Source organism: Salmo salar, chromosome ssa14, assembly GCF_905237065.1.
Source record: "Salmo salar chromosome ssa14, Ssal_v3.1, whole genome shotgun sequence".
Lineage (NCBI taxonomy): Eukaryota > Metazoa > Chordata > Actinopteri > Salmoniformes > Salmonidae > Salmo > Salmo salar.
In genome coordinates this window covers 64,545,930-64,568,456 of record NC_059455.1, presented here as the reverse complement: position 1 = coordinate 64,568,456, position 22,527 = coordinate 64,545,930, and the positions used below count along the sequence as shown (strand labels likewise).

Below are 22,527 nucleotides of genomic sequence, written 5' to 3'. Positions count from 1 at the left end.
CAGGAATTCAATAAATACATTTTAGCATGGACAGTTCCTAAATCTTGCGGATGGCAACATTTCTAATCATCAAGATTTTTTGAACTGCTAAAATGTATTTCTAGTTCAAAGTGACATTTCTAAACTTTGAAAACATGTTTTGCCTGAGAACTCTTTGGCAAAATGATTTGATGTTTGCCCTTTTTACCTGACAAACATCCCCTGTAATGTGTCTCATCCTTTTCTTAAAACGCATCAGTCATAATACTGACCATCTTAAAACTAACCACCCTTTCTCATTCAAACCCGCCTACCTCTACCCTGGTCCCCCCCTCACCTCTTCTTGACCTGACCAATCAGGATGTAGAAACTGCAAATTCTGAGGCTGGCCACACCCCTACAGAGACGGATTATTATTACGAGGAGGCGGTCCTACAGCCAGAGAGTGAGGTGATTGGACAAGAAGGGACCACTGGCCAGGTAAACCGCACATAGCAAAACAGTGGGAGAAGACGCCATCGATATCACACTAGTTCAAAAGACTCCCCAGCTAAAGTCATTACAACATGAATTATTAGATACTATTATATACTTCCTAGTAGTCTCTATGTGGAGGTGAGCCCAGCCATCCTGTAGTACAACAAAGTAGTCTTAACAGGTTGTCACGCAACATAACACTCCTACCCATTTTGTTGCCACCAGAGCCATGAGACATGCGACACTTTTTCAAAGAGGAATGCGCCACATTCATTTTGGCCTATCAAACATTTTCATGTGGCTCTCATTTTCCCTTAAACCCAAGATCCTTTTTTTGTTCTCATAACAAGATTCTATTTGATAACACATTTAGTCTTGAAATAAGAACAACAATCTTGAGAAAATGGGAGTCGCATAAGAATGTTTGATATACACAGCGAAGGAATGGATATCATGCACTCTTGTTTGACAGCGTATGGAGCTGCGTTTTGTTGAGAGAATTATAGTGGCTATCCTCAGCCCTATCAGCCGGAATGTGACTCTTTCCTCACAGTTCTGTTGTATGTGTTCTCTTTATTTTATATGAATAGTTTTTAAAATGATTATCTTCAAAGAAGAAATGGTAAATCATTGGGGGAAAAAATCTGAGATTTGTTTTCTATTGAGAAATAAATCGGTTCCTTTATTTCAATAGCCAGCATTCTATTCAGTCATTTGTATCTATATAATCAATGTTGAACCTGTTACATAATGTTTTACATAACCAGCGGTGGTAAGTTGAATAGAGAAAAGTAACATAGCAATAGCTTTGCATAATAGCAGCTGCTTTTGTTTTCACAAAGTGGGGGGGCTTCACCTCATTCTTGTGTGTGTGTGTCAGTGAGTCTTGTACACTAAAATATTATACTGTATGACATATTAGTATATTGCTAGCCCACAGTTATTCTACTTCCTTTTCAGTTAACTCAATCATTAGACACAAACACACAAGCTGGTGATAAACCCTAGAAGCTTTGGTGGAAACATGCCATTATTATAAGTTTAAGAATCAACACAAATATGCCTACATTTGTAAGAGATGATGACTTCAAAGACCAGAAGGCCCTTCATGAAAATGGTGGAGATATTAATGGAGCATGAATGAGCCTTAAGCTTCCCATGCTTTGGTGAGGAAATTACCGGAACAACTGGATGTTCCTTTGATGTCCACCAGGTGTCACTATGCTCTATGTCCCTCTGTCAGTGTCTGTGTTTTGTAAAAGGTAAGACTTACCACACTCTCTGCCGTCTCCTTTTCTCCCGGTATCTCTCTGCTTCTTCATCTATCATTTACTGTCACTTGACATTTCGTCAATGTCTTGGATTTCTTTTCTATGATCTTTTTCTTCTTCCTGTCTTCCTCTCCCTTCTCCCTTTCTCTATCTCTCTCTTTGCTCTTTTTCCCTCTGTTGGCACCTCCATTCCGTCATCGCTCTGCCCCAGGTGGAGGAGACGTTGGTGGCAGAGGAGGTAGATTTGGCCAAGGCAGGTGGTGAGGCTGAGGCCTTTACTGAGGAGTATGTGACTGGAGACCTGGGCATGAAGGAATACGACTATTCCTACAAGGACTACAACGAGCCTCTGCCCGAAGGAGAGACTGACGGCTACATGGGCCCCGCCCTGTCCGCTGTGACAGACGAGGGAGGCGTAAGTCACTGCGCTTCCACCAAATCTTTCTTTCAATCCTAGCAGGAGCTGAAATAGGATTTGTGTATACTGGGTGTATACTCTAGTTAGTGTGCATACACAAAGAGGTACTAAAGGCGCAGCAAATGATCTGGCTCGGTTCTCATTTGTTTTTAATGCCTGTCTATGTGTATGTCTCCATTTGGACTTGCAATTAAGCTAGAGGTTATAGGTCGCCCCGAGGGAAAGATGCCCTGAAGACTTTTTAGTGAGGAGAGTTGATAAAAGTTGGCGCCCAACGAGGGTCTGGACTTATTTACATTATTTGTTTAGACACTGTGGTCTCTTTAGAGTACTCTTAAGATTACAGTACTTTGGACATAAAACAGGTGAACTTTATTGCTTCTACAACCTTGTAAATAGCAATATTTTTGGCGACCATTTTATGATTCAAACCCACTCTGTTCATTTGCCTTTGGGTAGTAAAGACCACAGTATATACAGTATTCTGTCTGTACTGAATGTATCTCTCATTGATACTATGTTATGTATGTGGTATTATCAACCCAACACACATCCTTTGCAGGTATGTTTTCTGTAACTTGATTATGATCCATTGATTTGTCCAGTTTGATAAGGAGCTACAAAATGTCCTATGAAGCGATGCCATTGAGAAATGGTTAACCTCTAAAATAGTTCCCTTGCTTTTACAAACAAACGCTACAACACCTCATTTCTCCAAGGCCGCGCCATAGAACAATTTTGAGTTACCTTTGGGTGACGTGTGAATCAACTGTTATTCATGTATTTGCTTTTAGGACTATTTCCTACCTCTATGGTTATTTCTACCTCACTCTGTTGGCTGCACGCCATGTCGACAGGTTTGACCAAAGCTCTTGGTTGAGTGTGTGTCGGGTCTGTAAGCATATGCATTGACTGTGCTGTATTGTGGGTTACATGTGTGTTTTCCTCAGGCCTCAGTGAGTGCCGTAAAAGGAGAGAAGGGAGAGCCTGCTGTCCTTGAGCCTGTGAGTTGCCATTTATGTTGCCGTTTAGTTGTTATAGCTACTCCTGTGACCTCCTCATCTACAGGGGGCACCACGACATTCAGTAGTCAACATACGTTTCACAAGAAACAGTTTAGCTGTCCCGAACACCGAGTTACCACAAGACCAGAGGATTCCCCGGAAATAAGTAGCAACGTCTGATGTTGAAATACTACCACTATCTCTCAGTCCCCCATGTTTTACATTCTTCACAGGGTATGTTGATTGAGGGACCTCCAGGACCAGAGGGACCAGCAGTAAGTGCATTTCATCCACCTCTTTCTACTGAAATGTGTCTCATAGAATAGAATACCTTTTTTTACTGTACTTATCCCAAACTTTTCTTCTTCTCCCTTAGGGTCTCCCCGGACCTAATGGCCCATCTGGCCCTCCTGGCTCTGTTGGTGATCCTGGCGAGAGGGTGAGTTTTTTAAAATTTTATTTAACCCTTATTTAACTCGGCAAGTCAGTTATTTTACAATGACGGCCTACACCGGCCAAACCCGGACGACGCTGGGCCAATGTGCGCCTCCCTATGGGACTCCCAATCATGGTATTCTGTTGTTATACAGCCTGGATTCGAACCCTGAGATGCAGTGCCTTAGACCGCTGCTCCACTCGGGAGTCCTACTTTACCTACTATCTACTGTATATCTGTGTTTCTGATCAAGTTAAACTTTATGTGTTGTTTGTCTATGGTTGATGTGGTTGTCTTGTTGTGGTGGCTGACTGTGCTGTGCTGGTATCTCCTCCTGTAGGGAATCCCTGGAAAGGCTGGTATCCCTGGTGCCGATGGCATCCCTGGCCCCCCCGGAACGTCTGTCATGCTGCCCGTGAGTGAACGACTGATGCCCGTCTGGCAGTCATCTCTACGGCCCTCATACGTTCTCTATACTTTCATTTTTTCACCCTGTTACATTCTTTCTTTCCCCTTTCGTTTCCATACCTTTTCTCTCTCTCTGTTTTCTTTGAACAGTCTTAATCTTTACCCTGTTCTTCATCAGTTTGTTTGATTCTCCAATTCAGACTTCAGTACTGAGTCATGGGTTGAAGATGACAAAATGCCATAATTGGGAATAATTGTATTTTTTTCTCTCTGTAGTTCCGTTTTGGAAGCAGTGGAGGAGACAAGGGTCCCATGGTCTCAGCACAGGAAGCCCAGGCTCAGGCCATTCTGTCTCAGGCCAGGGTGAGGGATGAGAGTTCAACACTGTCCGTCACACTGGTTTATCACACAGCTAAAGCACGCACTACAAAAACATCCGAATGATTTAACGGACACAACATAAGACAACATGCAGGTTGAATGCAATCTCTTTCGGTCAGTGTTCTTAAGCAGTTCTCATGTGTTCAAAATGGTCTGAGTAATGGCTAAGTGCTGACGCGGCCTCTTGTTGTTTCTCCATTCTCTTAGCTGGCTCTGAAGGGACCACCTGGACCAATGGGCTACACTGGACGCACAGGACCTCTGGTGTGTTCCGTCACTTTTCCTCTGTCACATTTCCTCCATTCACAGTCTGACGATGTATCGTAAGAATATTGACCGTGTGTAGATGGTCCCCAGATCATCACAGGGATAAAGTAAACAGAGTGACTGGGCTATTTGATTGACGTCTGTGTGTTCCTCCGCAATAGTGATTGTTTCTGTTCTATCTCAGGGTACCCCTGGAAGTTCTGGTCTGAAGGGTGAGAGTGGGGATCCTGGACCTCAGGTAAAGAGATATTCATCCCAGAACCACGTCTGTGGACCTTTTTTCCCCCTATATCTGACTCAGACCACAGATTGGCTTTTTCAGGTTCCTTTATACCACTGTAGTGCTGGTCAGTTGCAAAGAGACGGTTGTTTTCCCTCAACTGTAATGTAGTAGTAGAGACTGTTTCTCTTTATGTGTTTATTATGGATACTCAATTCAGACAGGCATTCATCACGGACATCTATTTTTTTCTTCAGGGCCCCAGAGGACCACAGGGTTTGAGCGGACCTCCCGGCAAATCAGGAAGAAGAGTAAGTGAGCGCAATCTGATCTCCATTACTGTATTTATGAAGCCGCCAAAAATGGCACGCTATTCCCTATAGGCCGTGGTAAAAAGTAGTGCACTACATAGGGAATAAGGTGCCATTTCGGACGCGCTCTGCCCACGTTCCAGTGTTGATACTAGCATGCTAGTTGTATGCATGCCCAACACATTGCTTCACACGAAATGGTATACAGTACAGCCATGCAGATTAGAATAAACGCGAATGCTGTGACAACAGATGTGATTGTGTGGTTTCCTCTATCTCCCCTCAGGGTCGTGCTGGAGCTGATGGCGCCAGAGGCATGCCAGGAGAGGGCGGGCCTAAGGTAACCTCTCAGCTGCTTGTTTTGTAGTAAACATCATCTGTTCTTCCCGATCCTGTTCTATGACCTCATATGGTTCTCTGAAACGGTCTGTATGGCCAAGACTTTGCATGCGTGTCGCTTTTGAATCGTTGCTCAGGTCACGTGAATCATTTTCCATTCTCAGTGCGGATTTCATTTGATGCTCTGACTTCCTGCTGCATCTTGAACATGTCGCGGTACTGTGTTGTCGATCGATTAATCCAACAACTGCACACATTCTTTTCCTTTTCTCCACCCCCTGACTCGACGTGTCTGCCTCTCGCAGGGTGACCGTGGTTTTGACGGCCTGCCTGGATTGCCCGGAGACAAAGGACACAGGGTGAGTTCAAGGTCGAAGGTCAACCCAGCACACCACCGTAGACACATAGTAGAGGCCTCGTCAAAGAGAGTTTGAGTATCATATTAAATGAAATCATGTTACAGCAAGGGACTGGGAAAGCCAAGCCACTCCATCTGGAACTATTGTGACTGAACATGACTCGTGATTATTACCCAGGAAGGAAGACTCTGTCCTATCGACGAAAACAGAGTGAAAACAGAGGAAAACAGAGTGGAATCGAAGTGTGGTAAAGCATGCTGTTGTTGTAATTGTTCTTCCTCCCTCTCTATTCCACCATTTTAGGGTGATACTGGAGGATTGGGACCCCTAGGAGGTCCTGGAGAGGACGGAGAGAGGGTAAGTAGTTTGGCGAAACATCAGACATTGACCTATCAGTCCCATGTCTCCATAGACATCTATACAACTATGAGTCTATCAGGCAGAACTACAGTAGACTGCTCACTAAACCTAGAACTACACACACTGCATTTACATTTCTCACCGTGGTCTTTTAACGTGGCCCCATTGATCCCTCAAACTCCCTCCTCCTTTCTCACATCCTGTCTCTATCATTCACCTTTGTCTGTCTGTGTGTGTTGTTTCCAGGGAGACGATGGAGACATCGGACCCAGAGGACTTCCAGGTGAACCCGTGAGTGTATTTCTGACGCTACTGTTTTCCTCCTCACTATCATCGCCGTTCACATTTTTGGGATAATAGTGTGTGTATTATGTTGTTTACAGTGACTACCTGTTTTAGCTTTGTTGTTATTGACCAGATCCTGGCTTTTTCTCTCTGTGTTCGTTTGTTGTTTCGCTCTTGTTTTCAGGGACCTCGTGGTTTGCTCGGGCCTAAAGGTCCGAACGGAATCCCCGGCCCTCCTGTAAGTACACACATTGATGCAGCACACTGGAATGTCAGTTTTACTCAAATATACTTGGCTGTGAAGGTACATTGCAAAAAGTGAAATATAACCAAGCCTAAATATCTTATATTGAGGGATAATTAACTTAAAATGTGTTTTTTTCCCCTTGTTTTTTTGTACCAAGCTAAATTATCTAACGTCATAGGCAGATCATTTAAGTTATTTTAACCTAAAAAGGCTAAATGCAAGTAATTTATCTTATTTCAAGATATTTTACCTTAATCGTCATATTAGGATAAAATATCTTGGGAAAATATATTGAAATAAGTTAAATGACTTAAGCCTTTTTTAGGTTACAATATGCAAAATGATCTCCAATGACGGTGCACCCTAAAACAATACCATGACCAAGCAAACACTGCACTGGGATAGTTTCACTACATCCCAGAATGACAACTTTACCCTCATACTACCCCTGAAAGTACTAAGCACCACTAAAGTAGGCAAGTATATGAGCAGGATCCACAGTGGAACAGTGTCAGCAGTCCACATCACCATCATGCCACCACCTAAACAGGCCCCACAGTACAGGATCCACAGTGGAACAGTGTCAGCAGTCCACATCACCATCATGCCACCACCTAAACAGGCCCCACAGTACAGGATCCACAGTGGAACAGTGTCAGCAGTCCACATCACCATCATGACACCACCTAAACAGGCCCCACAGTACAGGATCCACAGTGGAACAGTGTCAGCAGTCCACATCACCATCATGACACCACCTAAACAGGCCCCACAGTACAGGATCCACAGTGGAACAGTGTCAGCAGTCCACATCACCATCATGACACCACCTAAACAGGCCCCACAGTACAGGATCCACAGTGGAACAGTGTCAGCAGTCCACATCACCATCATGCCACCACCTAAACAGGCCCCACAGTACAGGATCCACAGTGGAACAGTGTCAGCAGTCCACATCACCATCATGACACCACCTAAACAGGCCCCACAGTACAGGATCGTGTTCTTGTCACTAGTACATCTAGATAGTCATTTTGTAGCAGGCCACTTAAGGTCATGTGTGTTGTTTACCCTCCATATAGCTTTGATAACTAGCAGTCTTTTCTATTTTATGTTATTCTCTTTTTCCTCTTTCAGGGTGTGCGTGGAAACGACGGTCCCCACGGTCCTAAAGGAAACCTGGTCAGTGGCGGTGAATGTTTTTCTGTCCTTTTTATCCCCTGTGGAGTTGGACATATTGATGTATTCCCATTGAGAGAAAACCATTCTTAAAGTCTCCAACCATCTCTTCTCCCTTCCTCCTCTTCTCGCTTCTCTTTTTTCTCTCTCAGGGTCCCCAAGGAGAGCCAGGGCCCCCAGGGCAGCAGGGTACCTCAGGAACACAGGTGAGAGACGTCACAGAGCAGGAGACACATTATTGGGGACAGATTTGAGCCAATTTAAACACTTGCAAATGACTGGATATCATATTCTAATTTCTCCTCCTTACAATGTGGGATGATCCAATGAAAATAAGCAATCTCTAATAACACAACGGTAATCTGTGGTATTGCCCCAAGCGATGTATCTCTGACCAGATCTGACCGTATGACATGTTTGTTTCAGGGGATGCCAGGGCCACAGGGAGCCCACGGCCCCCCAGGAGATAAGGTAAGAGAACAAAGTGATCCATGAGTGTTGTGTGTGTAATTACTATGTTATGAACCTTCATAAAGATATTCACTGTCCCGACAGGCTCCAGTAAAGTCTCCATAACTTGTCACAACTAGTGAAGCGTCATATTCAGAATATTCAGCCAGGAATGATTGACAAGGAGGCAAAGTATTGTGTACTTTGTAACTTTGGTCCTAGTGTATTTAGCCTGAGTGATAACATTGTTACCAGTATTGCCATCAGTAGTCCAGTAAACTCATGACTTTCTTCTCATCTCCTCTCCCAGGGCCCCACAGGAAAACCTGGTCTGCCAGGAATGCCCGGAGCCGACGGCCCCCCTGTAAGTCACATATTCACTGACCTATATTGGACTTATCTTTATTTTATGTTACATTAGAACAATGAAAACATTACTGGTAATCTGCAGAGGTTTTTTAACATGAGATGACCTTAATGCATTGCGCAGAATTGCACTGGTCAAAAAGGTTAAGTACTTTATTGCATTTTCATGGAACAAAGTGGTAAGAACAAGTAATCAGCACATCTTAAATTAAAGTTGCCCTCATGCCTCTCTTGACCTCTGATACTCTCTTCGCCTCACAGGGTCACCCAGGAAAGGAGGGACCTGTTGGCACCAAAGGAAACCAGGTGAGATCCTCTAATCGTCTGTCTCCTGCACAGTATTCATGGAATATAGTCAACCTCCGCGCCAAAATCCCCACCAAGATGGCTGCCTATATGTTGTGTCTTATATGTTGTGTCTTGTGTGAGGTAGTGCATCATTAACCCTCTCTCCTATCTTCATACAGGGTCCCAACGGTCCTCAGGGAACTATTGGCTATCCTGGCCCTCGTGGCATTAAGGTGAGATTAGTTTTTTGGGCTAAAGTCGTCATTAATTGTTGCTAATCTGTGATGATAATGCCTGATTAATGACTGACCTCCTAATCCTGTTGTAATTGCAGGGAACTCAAGGTATCCGTGGACTGAAGGGTCACAAAGGAGAGAAGGTAGGTGACCTCATCCAGTGTATCAGGGATTGACGAATAGTATATGTGACAATAAAACATCTTGTCTTTTAGATTAAAAAAGAAGTAGCCTCACTTTGAGAACTGATTCTGGCATCTTATAAGTGATGTACAACGCTGGTCCTGTGTCATAATGACAGCAATGCCGTGGGCTAACACCTCTTAAACATTTACGTTAGTGTTTGGGTTAGTTTGATGGACATACGTTTAGAAGTGTTGTAAAGTTATGTCTCTCAGCCCACTAACATGTATTTTGTGAATGACACAGCAGTTGTTATCCAGTTTCAGAGATCATCTGTACTTTTAGGTTAGGATCACTAGAGGGCGCACTGTGAAACACTTTCAGACACGAAAGCCACACAGGTGTCAAGTTCATTGTCTCTCTCTCTGACCTAAATGTGAGAAGATGTAAATACTGCTTTTTACACTTTAAATATTATTCCACAAACATTTTCATAATTCTTTATGTTGTAAGAGTTCTTAGGAAGACTTTATTTGGATTTGTGCATTTTAGGGACAACATCCCAAACACTTGATTGACCATACGTATAAGGCCTTTAGCTTTCAATATTAACCACAATTGCCTTTTTTTAGGGAGAAGATGGCTTCCCAGGAATTAAAGGAGACTTTGGTGTCAAGGGGGAGAGAGTAAGATTCATTTTGTTTCTTAAATAATTCCTCTAAATAATTCTATTCAAGTGTTATGTATTGTTTTACAATATCATGTAAAAAAAATTCAGTTATTTGCCTTGTTATTTGCATACAATTTATTTTCTATTTAAGGTTTATGTATTGATTTACATTTGATTTAATGTATGGTTATGTGGTTTATGTATCAGTGTTGATTGTTTCCATGTGTGTTCCTGCTGACAGGGAGAGGGTGGAGTACCCGGCCCCAGAGGAGAGGACGGTTCTGAGGGGCCAAAGGGTCGTGTTGGGCCCCCTGGCGAGCTCGGGCCCATTGGTCTGGTTGGAGAGAAGGTGAGAGTAGGGTTTTTATTCTGTATATCAGAAGTTTGTTTATCTTGATTGAAATAACACTATATTTGAAAGTATCTCATAACACACCTACCTGGTTGGCTAGTGTACACACTCATAACCATTTGACCAACTTTTACATGATGGTGGTTCTGTCTATGTTGTTGGTTTTGGTCATTTTGATAGGTTTGTCATAGGGTCATTAATGGCAGTATCTGATTGCAGGGTAAACTTGGTGTTCCTGGACTTCCTGGCTATCCTGGAAGACTTGGACCTAAGGTAACGACAACCCCTATTTCCTTCGAATTGTTTGCAGGTAACAATTGAAATGTTATCTAATTAAAGGGACCGACAATACGGATGCTAGATTAACAAATGCTTGATGTGTTTTCAGGGCTCCCTCGGTTTCCCAGGATTCCCAGGAACCAACGGCGAGAAGGGAACAAGGGTAAGGTTGCTAAGGACGGGAATTAAAACTAAAATGAAAACTCACATTGGCGCAGTATGTACTATGAGTGATGTAACCCATGTATAAAGTCAACAGCACTGAAGTTGATTCTGATGGCTGATGTTGCCTGTGCGTCTGTCTGACTGAGTCTGTGTTTCTTCAGGGTCTGATTGGAAAGTCTGGACCTAGAGGACAAAGAGGACCAACGGTACAGTTCAACTCCACTAAATTCCACTTATTTATATTACTGTTGATTGTCAAAGTCTCTCTTTCTAGTTTATGCACCACTGTTTAAACCAGGGCTCATATTGTATTGGGAACAAACAACAGTTTGGTTAGTTTACTGAGATGAACCAACTTGAAGTGGATCAGAAACACTCAACCAAATGCCCATACCATTCCTAATCGATTCTCCATATCTCTCCAACAGGGCCCCAGAGGTCAGAGAGGGCCAAGAGGGTCTACTGGGAAACCAGGAGCCAAGGTAAGACAATGTCTAGAATCTCAACAATACATTTATGGAAGTTAATGCTCAACAGCACTGTCAGTTCACCTACTGGCCACCACAGGGAAGACACGTCATAATAAAGCTGGAATATTGGTTAGCTGCATGTGATGGTGATAATTCTGGGCTTCTATTTCTTTCTTTTTACTAGGGTACATCAGGAAGTGACGGCCCATCTGGTCCACCAGGAGAGAGGGTAGGTTGTTTGAGTTATAATTTATTTGTTTACTATATACACTTTGTCGTGCCACTATAACATACATGTTGTTGAGAGACTTATACCTGTCCTTCTCCTATTGTATCTTTCAGGGACTGCCTGGACCTCAAGGAGCAAACGGTTTCCCGGGGCCAAAGGGACCTCCCGTAAGGCTACAATATGTACTATATATAGCAATCATTTAAGAATGATTAGTGTAGTTTGAAACTGTTAGTGCCTTCTTTCCCTCAACTCTTTCTGTTTCCTACCCAGGGACCACCAGGAAAGGATGGACTGCCTGGACACCCTGGACAGAGAGGAGAAGTTGTAAGTCTGTTTTCTTGTCCGGAACATGCAGCCATGTGGCGTACAAGCTATCAGAAATAAATTCATCTTACAAACAGTGCCATGTCTTCCTTTGGCTCAATTATTTTATTTTTTTAAAAGAAGGGGTTACACAAGGCTCTATTCAAGGCCCAATTCATTTCCTTTTCTATTCCACAGGGATTCCAAGGAAAGACTGGGCCACCCGGGCCTCCAGGTGTTGTTGGACCTCAGGTAAGATTAATGCAACATTCTTTTATTTACATTGTCCAGTGTCCAATCCATTTTGTATGGATCATATCCACCATTCACTTTCCATCTTCATTACTCATTTCCCTCCTCTTCCTCCTCTTTCATTGTCCCAGGGTCCCTCAGGAGAGACTGGCCCCCTGGGCGAGCGCGGTCACCCCGGGCCTCCAGGACCACCAGGCGAGCAGGGACTCTCCGGACCATCTGGCAAGGAGGGAACGAAGGGAGATCCTGGTCCCCCAGGCGGCCCCGGGAAAGACGGCCCCTCAGGACTGAGAGGCTTCCCCGGAGAGAGAGGAATGCCTGGCACCCCGGTGAGCATGCTGACCAACACTCTGTCTGCATCTAAAATGGCACACTATTCTCTATATCACAGGGTGAGATGTCATACGGAATATAGATTGCACATGCAGTGTTTTAACTTGTTCCTGTCTGGTCTTTAGGGAGGTGGCGGACTGAAAGGAAGTGAAGGCCCAGCAGGACCTCCCGGAACAGCTGTGAGTCTGACAATAATTACATCTGAAATGAATCTGAAATGAATCATTGTGATTCACAATGGCTGTAATTGTGTCTGTGACCATACCTGTGCAGGGATCCCCAGGTGAGAGAGGACAGGCAGGCAGCGGAGGTCCCATCGGACCCCCAGGAAGACCCGGCCCCCAGGGGCCTCCAGGACCATCAGGAGAGAAGGGAGTGCCTGTGAGTACTTTTACAAAACATAGCCAATATACAGAGCTGTCATTTCAGATTGAGTCATTGTTCTTCTCTATTCTCTACGTCTCATACATGTTCTCTCTCCCACCCCGTTCCCTCTCAGGGTGAGAAAGGTCCGATCGGCCCAGCTGGGCGTGACGGTGTCCAGGGCCCAGTGGGTCTGCCAGGTGCAGCCGGTTCCATCGGAGTTCCAGGAGAGGACGGGGACAAGGCCAGTAACAACCATCATCTGTCTCTATCACATATCCAAACTACTGTATTACCACTTGAAACTAATTTCAAACCACTTGAAACTATATCAAAATGCTCATTTCAAACCACTTGAAACTATATCAAAATGCTCATTTCAAACCACTTGAAACTTTATCAAAATGCTCATTTCAAACCACTTGAAACTTTATCAAAATGCTCATTTCAAACCATCTCAAACTATATCAAAATGCTCATTTCAAACCACTTGAAACTATATCAAAATGCTCATTTCAAACCACTTGAAACTATATCAAAATGCTCATTTCAAACCACTTGTCAAAATACTCATTTCAAACCACTTGTAACAAAAGCCTTGGTGGTGAATTTTGTACTACAGGGTGAGGTTGGAGAGCACGGCCAGAAGGGAGCGAAGGGCGGCAAAGGAGAGCATGTGAGTGACATTACCGCCATTATTTTGCTGTCCATGTCAAATCCACAGATCACGTTATGTTCCTTACATCTGTTGTCTGAACAATATACTATAAATAAGATTTTCTCTGCTAAAGTACAGTGATACATTTGCCTACAATGAAACATTGTGTGTCGACAGGGTCCTCCCGGTCCACCAGGGCCAATGGGTCCACTCGGTCAACCTGGCGCTGCTGTAAGTAGAAACACTTAACTCCATCTACGTGCAGTGTATTTTCAATATTGCATCAGACACATAGGAATTCATAGCATGGTGACCCTCAGAAGTGTCCCCTTCACTAATGTCTCTATTGTTCAGGGAGCTGATGGAGAACTAGGAGCCAGAGGTCAGCAGGGGCCATTTGGAACCAAGGGAGATGAAGGATCAAGAGGATTCCCAGGGGCCCCAGGTCCTATTGGACTGCAGGTATGATGACTGATTTCTGTTATGACTATACAATGTTAGCCTCAGTACAATAAACGTGTGATTGTGACGCAATAGGTCAATGGCATCTCTAACTGTGAATGTATCTTGTAGGGATTGCCAGGCCCATCAGGAGAGAAGGGAGAGACTGGAGATGTCGGACCATTGGTGAGAGTCGACGACAAATTGGAGCAACCCAACAGATGATTGGATCTCATGAAGCCAATCATAATAGTTCAGGAAAGAGGTATTGTTCGCATGAAACACACTAGGATATTGCTAACCTCATTCTATCTGTCTCTTTAGGGTCCACCTGGCCCCCCAGGACCCCGTGGCCCTGCTGGTCCCAGCGGTGCGGACGTGAGTACTAATCTTCTCTCAAAACGTTCCAGAAGTATTTCCTCACTATAGAATAATCATATCAAATTATTTCATTGTAATGGAGTTTTTATGCTACTGGTGATATTATAAAGTCATCCCACATAAATACCTACTGTAGTTTTCCTGTTGATTTGAAGTCATATATGTTATTATGGGTATGACTCTTGTTGTTTTTATTTTGTTGATGCTTTGATGTGTATTTGTTTGTTTATTCAGGGTCCTCAAGGTCCTCCTGGGGGTCTGGGTAACCCTGGAAACCTGGGAGATAAGGTATACATAACTTCACAATAATTTGATTTCCATGTTCTGTTGTAATAGTTAGGATATGTGTTTGTGTGTATGTGTTTGTTCTGAGAACTGAACACATTGTGTTGACAGGGAGAGCCTGGTGAAGCTGGACCACCTGGAATCGGAGGAGAGCCAGGAAAGAAGGTGAGAGATTGATCCTTACTCTGTCTCTTTGGTTCTTCTTATGGACCTCATGGTATTGTCCCATACACACATATTTGTTTCTATACATAGATGTTTTGTACTGTGAGTGACAGTGTTGTTGTCCAATGGCAGGGCCCACGTGGAGAGCACGGTGACAAGGGAGAGGCGGGACAACCTGGTGCTTCTGGCCCTGCTGGTGGAAGAGGAGGCCCTGGAGACGACGGACCCAAAGGAAACCCTGTATGTTAAACACTTCACTCCAGAGGAAAACACTGTCACAAAAATCACACTTGGTCTGTAATGTTTTTAAGTCAAACATAATGCCATTGTGTCTCTCTCCTAGGGCCCTGTTGGTTTCCCTGGCGACCCCGGTCCCCCTGGTGAACTCGGTCCCAGAGTGAGTATCTAAACACTCTTCACACACATTTCATTAGATCTGTTTTGTTGTGGTTTAACAGATATTCCAATTCAGGTGTTCATACCATTTCAGACCTAGTGCAAGATGTCTCTCTGCTGGTGTATCAGTGAATATTTTTCCATTATTAAAACCCCAAAAAGTACCTACTTTTGACACCATCTTAGCAATTACCATAATTGATAATAACTCTGTTTCTCTTCTTTAGGGTCAAGATGGAGCAAAGGGAGAGAGAGGAGAGGACGGCGAACAAGGACAAGCTGTAAGTTGCCTAGTACCCTAACTTACTATAGGTACTACATGGGATCTTCAGGACTGTCCTTGTAGCCTTCATTAAGCACTTTGAATTGGATATTATTAGGTCATATATTGTCCATTTACCATCGCCCCGATTCAAAATGGCTCCCGGCAAGAGTAGTGTTTGTAATGTGAAGCACATCCTTAAGATGTATCCAAAAACATTTAGAATTAAGCAATGTAATGGGGTCAAAAGACTAAGGGGTCACTGTGGACATTGGTATGCAAGTCCCAGCCCTAAACCATCTCAACTAAAGCCCTAGAAAATTGTATTTTCCATGTTGAAGCACCCGTTGAAACATAAAATGGCACTGCAAGATTAAAGTTATATGTCCTTCCTAGCAGATCGCCCTTCAGGCCTGTCTAGAATGTAGATTATTATGGAACTCTAAAACAACAGCTACCGGTATGTTTATTTTGATTCAGTTCTATATAGTTATTATTGACCCATCATAGGCCACCGAGGTGTTGTAATGGTGATCGTGCTCTCTACTGTAGGGATCTCCAGGACCCACTGGTGAGAATGGACCTCCTGGTGGACCTGGAAAGAGGGTAAGATCGTTCAGCTCAACAGGCCAAACCACAACTTTCATCCACAGACATATCTGTTTGTTTTCAATGTATTCTGTTTGATAGGTGCATATATCTACTCAATGAAGACTACTAGGTGGCCGATAAGCGGTCGTGAAAGCATCATAATGTTTAGAATATTACACATCGCTTACTTCCTAGGGTCTTGCTGGAACGAGAGGACCAGAGGGACGACAAGGAGAGAAGGGAACTAAGGTAAGAGTTCAAAGGTCATCGTTCAATGTATTGGCACTGGCAGTTTAGCCTGTGGATCGTTTATCTATCTAGTGATGGTATGCAAGCCATGCCAGACAGACCTGACACCAAATGTATATATCTCTGTCAATTGTTTTTCAAATATATGCATTTGCTCAACTCGCAACACACGTTGGGGATTTGGAATATGGAAGTTTATCAATGTCAGATTTTTTTTTCTCCTTTCTCTTTTTCCCCCCCAGGGAGACCCAGGTGCTAACGGACCTCCAGGAAAGACAGGCCCCGTCGGACCTCAGGGTCAACCAGGGAAACCAGGAACGGAGGGTCTGAGAGGACTCCCTGGATCAGTGGTGAGCGAGATGATCCCACGCTTCCATGGACAGACTGGGCTGTTCAGTCTGTGGTTCAGTCTACTGTTCTAGTCTGTCTGTACAGGTGTCAATCTGTCTTACCCTCTGCTCTGTAGGGTCTATTTTCGTCTGTTCACTACTATTACCTATGAGCTTAACAACAGTGTAGCTGAGCTGTTTGGTGCATTAGGCTGAGTGTCACTAACATCCTTCTGATGATCTCTTCCAGGGCGAACAAGGTTCTCCAGGCCTTGCCGGCCAGAAGGGACCTCCCGGACCACTGGTGAGATAAGACACTGATGTGTACATGAATAGATCTATAATAGATTGTATCTTCCACAGTGTTGATCTATAGGCATACAGTGCTATATTGATGCTTCAAGTGAAAATACCCGCTTCCTTAATCTGTATAGCTACAGTACCATCTTACTCTCTCTCTCTCTTCAAGGGACCACCAGGCTTGCCAGGACTGCGCGGTGAGGGCGGTGACAAGGGAGAGAAGGGCCACTCAGGTCTGATTGGTCTGATTGGGCCCCCCGGAGAGCAGGGAGAGAAGGGAGACAGGGGACTGCCAGGGCCACAGGGGACAAACGGGTACAAGGGAGAGACTGTGAGTGACACCTGTCTCTCCTTAGCGGACATTATAGAGCTTTGAAAGATACCGTATATTTCCTCTGAGCACACGCACACTCAAAATAATATGTTGTTGTGTCTGTATGACACGTCCCTACTGAACATGTATTCTGTCGCCCCTCGACAAACAGTTGAGTTCAGTGCTGATGCATTTCCTGTGTGTTTCAGGGTGTCTCTGGAGGCACTGGGCCTATCGGTCCTGGTGGGCCTGCTGGCATGCCTGTGAGTAACCACTTCTACATCACCTCTCCTGGTTCTTTTATCAGTATATCACGTAACATCCTCTATCTGCATTGTGTATATTCTCAAAACAGAAACCTGTAACATAGAAAGATTTAAGTATGAATGCATCCATGCCTTTTGTGTCTTGCATAATTCTGCCGCTCTCTAATCATTTAAAATGTCCTCTTTTCTATGGCGGTATAACAGTGGTAATAGTTAGCGTCTATTGAATGATAATCCTGACCTCCATGCGCCTCTTTCCCAGGGTCCCCAAGGTGTCAAGGGAGCTAAGGGTGCTACAGTGAGTAGAACGTCCTCTTCCACAGTCTCTAGTGTAATATCTGCTTCCATATTATAGTCACTGTTGAGTCCCATGTTCACTGTATTGTTCAATCTCTATTTCCTGTCTGTGTGTTCCAGGGAGGATCTGGTCCCAAGGGAGAGAAGGGTGTCTCAGGACCCCCCGGGCCTCCAGTGAGTCCCCATCCTTTGCATAATCAGTTTACTCCATGAAACTAATTAAATACTCATATTTTACCGCCATTTTTCTGTTTAGTCCTGTCTAGATCTATGTTTGGTTGCTTCCATCATTCTAGAGCATAGCATATATATCTGTGTACATCTACAGTTTTCAGCTCAAACATAAATAAGTTCAATTAAACCTGAATCTATGAATCTCATGAATGATTATCAACCAGTAATAATCTTTCTCTGTGACCCGCCTCCAATCAGGGTCCTCCAGGCGATGTCATCCAGCCGCTGCCCATCCAAATCTCCAAGAAGTCCAAGCGCTCCATCGATGCCAGCCGGATGCTGTCCGAGACAGACGCAGAAGCGGTCGCAGCTGACGCCACCGGCACAGAGTTCCTGACAGGCAGTGAGGGCATGGAGGAGATCTTCGGCTCACTGAACTCGCTGCGACAGGAGATCGAGACCATGCGCTTCCCTCTGGGCACCAAGGACAGCCCTGCACGCACCTGCCAGGACCTGAAACTCGGCCAGCCAGAGCTCAAAGACGGTACGAGGCTTTCAGGCGTAAAACAATTCACAAAAATGTGGCAATTCTAACTTTACACAGGGAATTTTGTTTTAAGACATGAGGTCACTTTTAACCAATGTCTAAGTCAGTTTTTTGTTGTTTTGGCTCTGTACTCCAGCATGTTGGATTTGAAATGATACAATGACTGTCAGCTTTAATTTGAGGGTATTTTCATCCATGTCAGGTGACCCGTTTAGAAATTACAGCACTTTTTGTATGTAGTCCCCCCTCATTTAATACACAAGTGAATTTGTCCCAATACTTTTGCTCCCCTAAAATTGGGAGCAAAAGTATTGGGACAAATTCACTTGTGTATTAAATGAGTCAAACATGTTGTATTTGGTTCCTGATTTACTATTTAGTAAATGTAGTATTTGTTCCAAACATGTTGGATGCATTTGCAGTTAATTTTGGTTTTGTTTCAGATTATGTTGTGCCCAATAGAAATTAATGGTAAATAATGTATTGTGTTTTTTTGGAGTCACTTTCATTGTAAATAAGAATATAATATGTTTCTAAACAGTTCTACATTAATGTAGGTACTACCATGATTACAGATAGACCTGAATGAATCGTGAATAATGATGAGTGAGAAAGTTACAGATGCACAAATACCATACCCCCCCCAAAATGCGAACCTCCCCTGTTATTGGAATGGTGAGAGGTTAGCATGTCTTTATGATATTTGTGCGTCTCTTAACTTTCTCACTCATCATTATTCACAATTCATTCAAGTCTATCTGTAATCATGGTATCATCCACATGAATGTAGAAGTGTTAAAAACATTATATTCTTATTTACAATCAAATTTACTCCAAAATGACACAATACATTATTTACCATTCATTTCTATTGGGCACAAAATCATCTGAAACACAACCAAAAGAAACAGCAAATGGATCCAACAAGTTCGTAGAGTCACAAGCTTCATGTAGACATTGTGTGCTAGGAATATGGGACCAAATGCTAAACTTTTGACTACTTTAATACACATATAACAATGTTTCATAGTTAGTCATTGTGTAATTTCGCATCCAAAATATCTTTAGCTTAAACAGACGGATTCTGATGGGGATTTGTGTATTATGCTAATTATTTGGTTAATACACCATTAATACAAAGAACGATAAATGCCGACTTCACATTGTCATTTTAGTCACATTAAGTCATTTGAATTTGAGTTCCTTGGTACTTAGTCGTGCCTCATCTCTCTGCTCCCCCCTGTAGGAGAGTACTGGATCGACCCGAACCAGGGTTGCTCTCGCGACTCTCTCAAGGTGTTCTGTAACTTCACCGCCGGTGGGGAGACCTGCCTGTACCCCAGCAAGAGCGTGGACACGGTGAGAAGAGAGACTGGGCTTGTCAGTCAATAATGCACACACACAAACTCTACCCTGAAGTAGCTGTATGTTTAAACATACATGTTAATTCTCTCTATTTCTCTCTTAGGTAAAGCTCAGCTCTTGGACCACAGAGAAACCAGGCTCCTGGTACAGTGAGTTTGCAACTGGCAGCAAGGTTAGTTTGGGTTTATTGCACCACTGTGGAGAATCCCAGAGGGACATTCATTATAGTCCATAAGTGTGCTATCTTTGACCTGGATATCAAGGAATGGGTAAAGATGAAGGTCGATCAGGGAAATTATCAAAGCATTATCATAACACTCTGTCACTAAGCAACATGTTTATTTAATGTCAGGTTTGAGATATCACACTCTGCATTCATGCTTATTATAGAGTTCACATCTATTAGCTTCATCTAAGTTTTTATTTCATGGGGCATCCTCTCTCCCCCCCAGCTCTCGTACGTGGACTCTAATGGCGAGCCGATCGGCGTGGTTCAGTTGGGCTTCCTGCGGCTGCTGAGTGTCCAGGCCCGCCAAAACCTCACCTACCACTGCCATCGCTCCGTGGCCTGGGCCGACCGCACGGCCAATAACGGCCACAAGAGGGCGCTACACTTCCAAGGCGCCAACGATGAGGACCTTAGCTACGAGACCAGCCCATACATCAAGGCCCTGGTCGACGGCTGTTCTGTGAGTCTCATTTAATTGGTTTATTTAAACAGTGTGGTCATATTCAGTAACAATTGCCAGTGTTTTCCAGGGAGTCATGGTAACCAAAGGTAATCTCCAGCTTACTCACCTCTGTGTGCGGACATTCAAGTTATGGATGCGTATCTCAAAAAGAAAACTAAGAAACCTGAGATTTTATAGGGTGTCCGGGGGTACATCCCCCCATTAGCTTTTTAAAAAGGAAAATGGATCAGAATTCCCTGAATGTTGCTCTATTTTTTATCTGATGTAGGCTAATTGAATAATTTCCCTCTCAACAGTCAATACGAACACATGCCCATACAAAAAGTATTACTACGGAACTGTATTTTTCCATTACACACAATCATAGTATAATAATGAATCCTTGGCAGATACCCTTGCTGCACGTGTAGTGATCTCACCTGTCTCTCTGTTTCTGTCTGTCTGCAGTATCGTAAGGGCTTCGACAGGACAGTGGTGGAGGTGAACACACCCCAGGTTGAGCAGCTTCCTCTGCGGGACCTCAAGATCACAGACTTTGGGGAGAGCAACCAGAAATTTGGCTTTGAAGTGGGACCTGTCTGTTTCCTGGGCTAAAACACCGTGCAGAGAAATGAGAAACACCTACACATACAAAATATACACTTACACTGATGAACACACATACACTTAACACAAACATACCAATATACAGTACATGTCCAGTAATTTGTAAATGTATTTCATGATATCAAGCTCATTCCTGACCACACACACACACACACACACACACACACACACACACACACACACACACACACACACACACACACACACACACACACACACACACACACACACACACACACACACACACACACACACAGTTGTGAAACAGACATGCACTCACTCAAGTACATGCCCAGGGGAAAACATCTCCCAAATAGAAATGGACAACAAGAGAAAAGTAGAACACAAACATTCTCACGAAGAGGAGACCAAAGATCGATTGCGAGAACGAGAGATAGAGTTCTGACCGTTAGCAGAATAAAACCGTGTTCTTATCCAACGAACAGCTGGCCCAAAGAGCCTTCTCCTCCTTCCGTACACGCCAGAGCCCACCGTCGCGGACCCCCCTCTCACTCCTCTCTTCTTCCCGCTGTCTCTCTTTCCAGTTGTCTCACCCACTCTACCTCTCTGCATTGCCTTCCCCACACACTTGTACATCTACTGCGTCTAAGCCCCGCCCCATCCTACGCTTCACTTCCTGCCTCACCACATTAAGGGGAAACCAATGAATGAATAGGAGTTCCACGAAGAGCATGGAGGACCGGAAAACAGCCGAGCCTGTAGCTAACCAGGCCCGACGAAACAGAGACGTCCATGTTGTCTAGCTAAGTTAATTTTCTATTCATCTCCACAGTGAAATTCTGTACCAAACAACTATATCAGCCTATAGTTATCCTAAAGCTGGTCAAATATAATAGAGGCGGGTGAATAGAAACTTTACGGTGCTTTGTGGAGATGGAGTGGAAGTAAAGCTGTGAGATCTCTAGTTTTATCGCGGCTTTAACCTAAGATGTGACTATGAACATCTCTTTGCTCAGTACTGTCATAATAAAGTCCTAACAGCAATGTACTGTCTCTGAACTGTATGGCTGTTTATTACTGGGCCAATAATGTTGCATGCAATGGGACGGAACGGTGTCTTTGCCTTCTCCAAGGACCAATGAATCAAAAGCCATTAACCTTGTAAATTGTACTGAACTTGATGTATGGTACATGTATTATTAATCATTGTTACAACTGTCATACACAGGCCAGAACTATAGTTCCTAGACCAGCGAATAGGCCAGAATGCCATCAAACCAGTCCAGTATTTACAGGTGTGATGCCTGGAATTTGATTCTTGTTTCATGTAGAACATAGGGTTACATACCAGGATTTGTGACATTCCGTCTCTTTTCAAGCAGGGAAGGTATCAGGGTTAAATATGTGTATGAGCTTAATAGGTGAC

General features: G+C 43.8%; 1 protein-coding gene across 5 annotated transcripts in view; it reads left to right on the top strand.

The window, feature by feature from the left end:
- The window catches only part of LOC106569953 (collagen alpha-1(XI) chain-like), a 44,644-nt gene that overhangs the window by 20,683 nt on the left and 1,434 nt on the right, over positions 1-22,527 (top strand). For 2 of the 5 annotated variants that reach the window (XM_014141732.2, XM_045694668.1), the window contains 59 exons: positions 340-459; positions 1,939-2,142; positions 3,096-3,149; positions 3,383-3,424; positions 3,526-3,588; positions 3,926-4,000; positions 4,270-4,356; positions 4,582-4,638; positions 4,826-4,879; positions 5,119-5,172; positions 5,459-5,512; positions 5,817-5,870; positions 6,174-6,227; positions 6,477-6,521; positions 6,700-6,753; positions 7,900-7,944; positions 8,094-8,147; positions 8,368-8,412; positions 8,702-8,755; positions 9,019-9,063; positions 9,225-9,278; positions 9,380-9,424; positions 10,037-10,090; positions 10,316-10,423; positions 10,646-10,699; positions 10,815-10,868; positions 11,032-11,076; positions 11,299-11,352; positions 11,525-11,569; positions 11,683-11,736; positions 11,843-11,896; positions 12,074-12,127; positions 12,259-12,456; positions 12,586-12,639; positions 12,734-12,841; positions 12,960-13,067; positions 13,446-13,499; positions 13,659-13,712; positions 13,836-13,943; positions 14,055-14,108; positions 14,247-14,300; positions 14,538-14,591; positions 14,700-14,753; positions 14,886-14,993; positions 15,097-15,150; positions 15,377-15,430; positions 15,964-16,017; positions 16,198-16,251; positions 16,494-16,601; positions 16,831-16,884; positions 17,050-17,211; positions 17,403-17,456; positions 17,722-17,757; positions 17,877-17,930; positions 18,189-18,474; positions 19,724-19,836; positions 19,946-20,014; positions 20,295-20,531; positions 20,982-22,527. The exon at positions 20,982-22,527 is cut by the window's right edge and continues 1,434 nt beyond it. In XM_014141732.2, coding sequence (XP_013997207.1) covers positions 340-459; positions 1,939-2,142; positions 3,096-3,149; positions 3,383-3,424; positions 3,526-3,588; positions 3,926-4,000; positions 4,270-4,356; positions 4,582-4,638; positions 4,826-4,879; positions 5,119-5,172; positions 5,459-5,512; positions 5,817-5,870; positions 6,174-6,227; positions 6,477-6,521; positions 6,700-6,753; positions 7,900-7,944; positions 8,094-8,147; positions 8,368-8,412; positions 8,702-8,755; positions 9,019-9,063; positions 9,225-9,278; positions 9,380-9,424; positions 10,037-10,090; positions 10,316-10,423; positions 10,646-10,699; positions 10,815-10,868; positions 11,032-11,076; positions 11,299-11,352; positions 11,525-11,569; positions 11,683-11,736; positions 11,843-11,896; positions 12,074-12,127; positions 12,259-12,456; positions 12,586-12,639; positions 12,734-12,841; positions 12,960-13,067; positions 13,446-13,499; positions 13,659-13,712; positions 13,836-13,943; positions 14,055-14,108; positions 14,247-14,300; positions 14,538-14,591; positions 14,700-14,753; positions 14,886-14,993; positions 15,097-15,150; positions 15,377-15,430; positions 15,964-16,017; positions 16,198-16,251; positions 16,494-16,601; positions 16,831-16,884; positions 17,050-17,211; positions 17,403-17,456; positions 17,722-17,757; positions 17,877-17,930; positions 18,189-18,474; positions 19,724-19,836; positions 19,946-20,014; positions 20,295-20,531; positions 20,982-21,128 — 4,533 coding nt within the window. In that variant the 3' untranslated portion in view covers positions 21,129-22,527. The remainder of the gene's footprint in view (positions 1-339; positions 460-1,938; positions 2,143-3,095; positions 3,150-3,382; positions 3,425-3,525; positions 3,589-3,925; positions 4,001-4,269; positions 4,357-4,581; positions 4,639-4,825; positions 4,880-5,118; positions 5,173-5,458; positions 5,513-5,816; positions 5,871-6,173; positions 6,228-6,476; positions 6,522-6,699; positions 6,754-7,899; positions 7,945-8,093; positions 8,148-8,367; positions 8,413-8,701; positions 8,756-9,018; positions 9,064-9,224; positions 9,279-9,379; positions 9,425-10,036; positions 10,091-10,315; positions 10,424-10,645; positions 10,700-10,814; positions 10,869-11,031; positions 11,077-11,298; positions 11,353-11,524; positions 11,570-11,682; positions 11,737-11,842; positions 11,897-12,073; positions 12,128-12,258; positions 12,457-12,585; positions 12,640-12,733; positions 12,842-12,959; positions 13,068-13,445; positions 13,500-13,658; positions 13,713-13,835; positions 13,944-14,054; positions 14,109-14,246; positions 14,301-14,537; positions 14,592-14,699; positions 14,754-14,885; positions 14,994-15,096; positions 15,151-15,376; positions 15,431-15,963; positions 16,018-16,197; positions 16,252-16,493; positions 16,602-16,830; positions 16,885-17,049; positions 17,212-17,402; positions 17,457-17,721; positions 17,758-17,876; positions 17,931-18,188; positions 18,475-19,723; positions 19,837-19,945; positions 20,015-20,294; positions 20,532-20,981) is intronic. The other 3 variants (XM_014141733.2, XM_014141734.2, XM_014141735.2) reach the window with 2 other exon arrangements.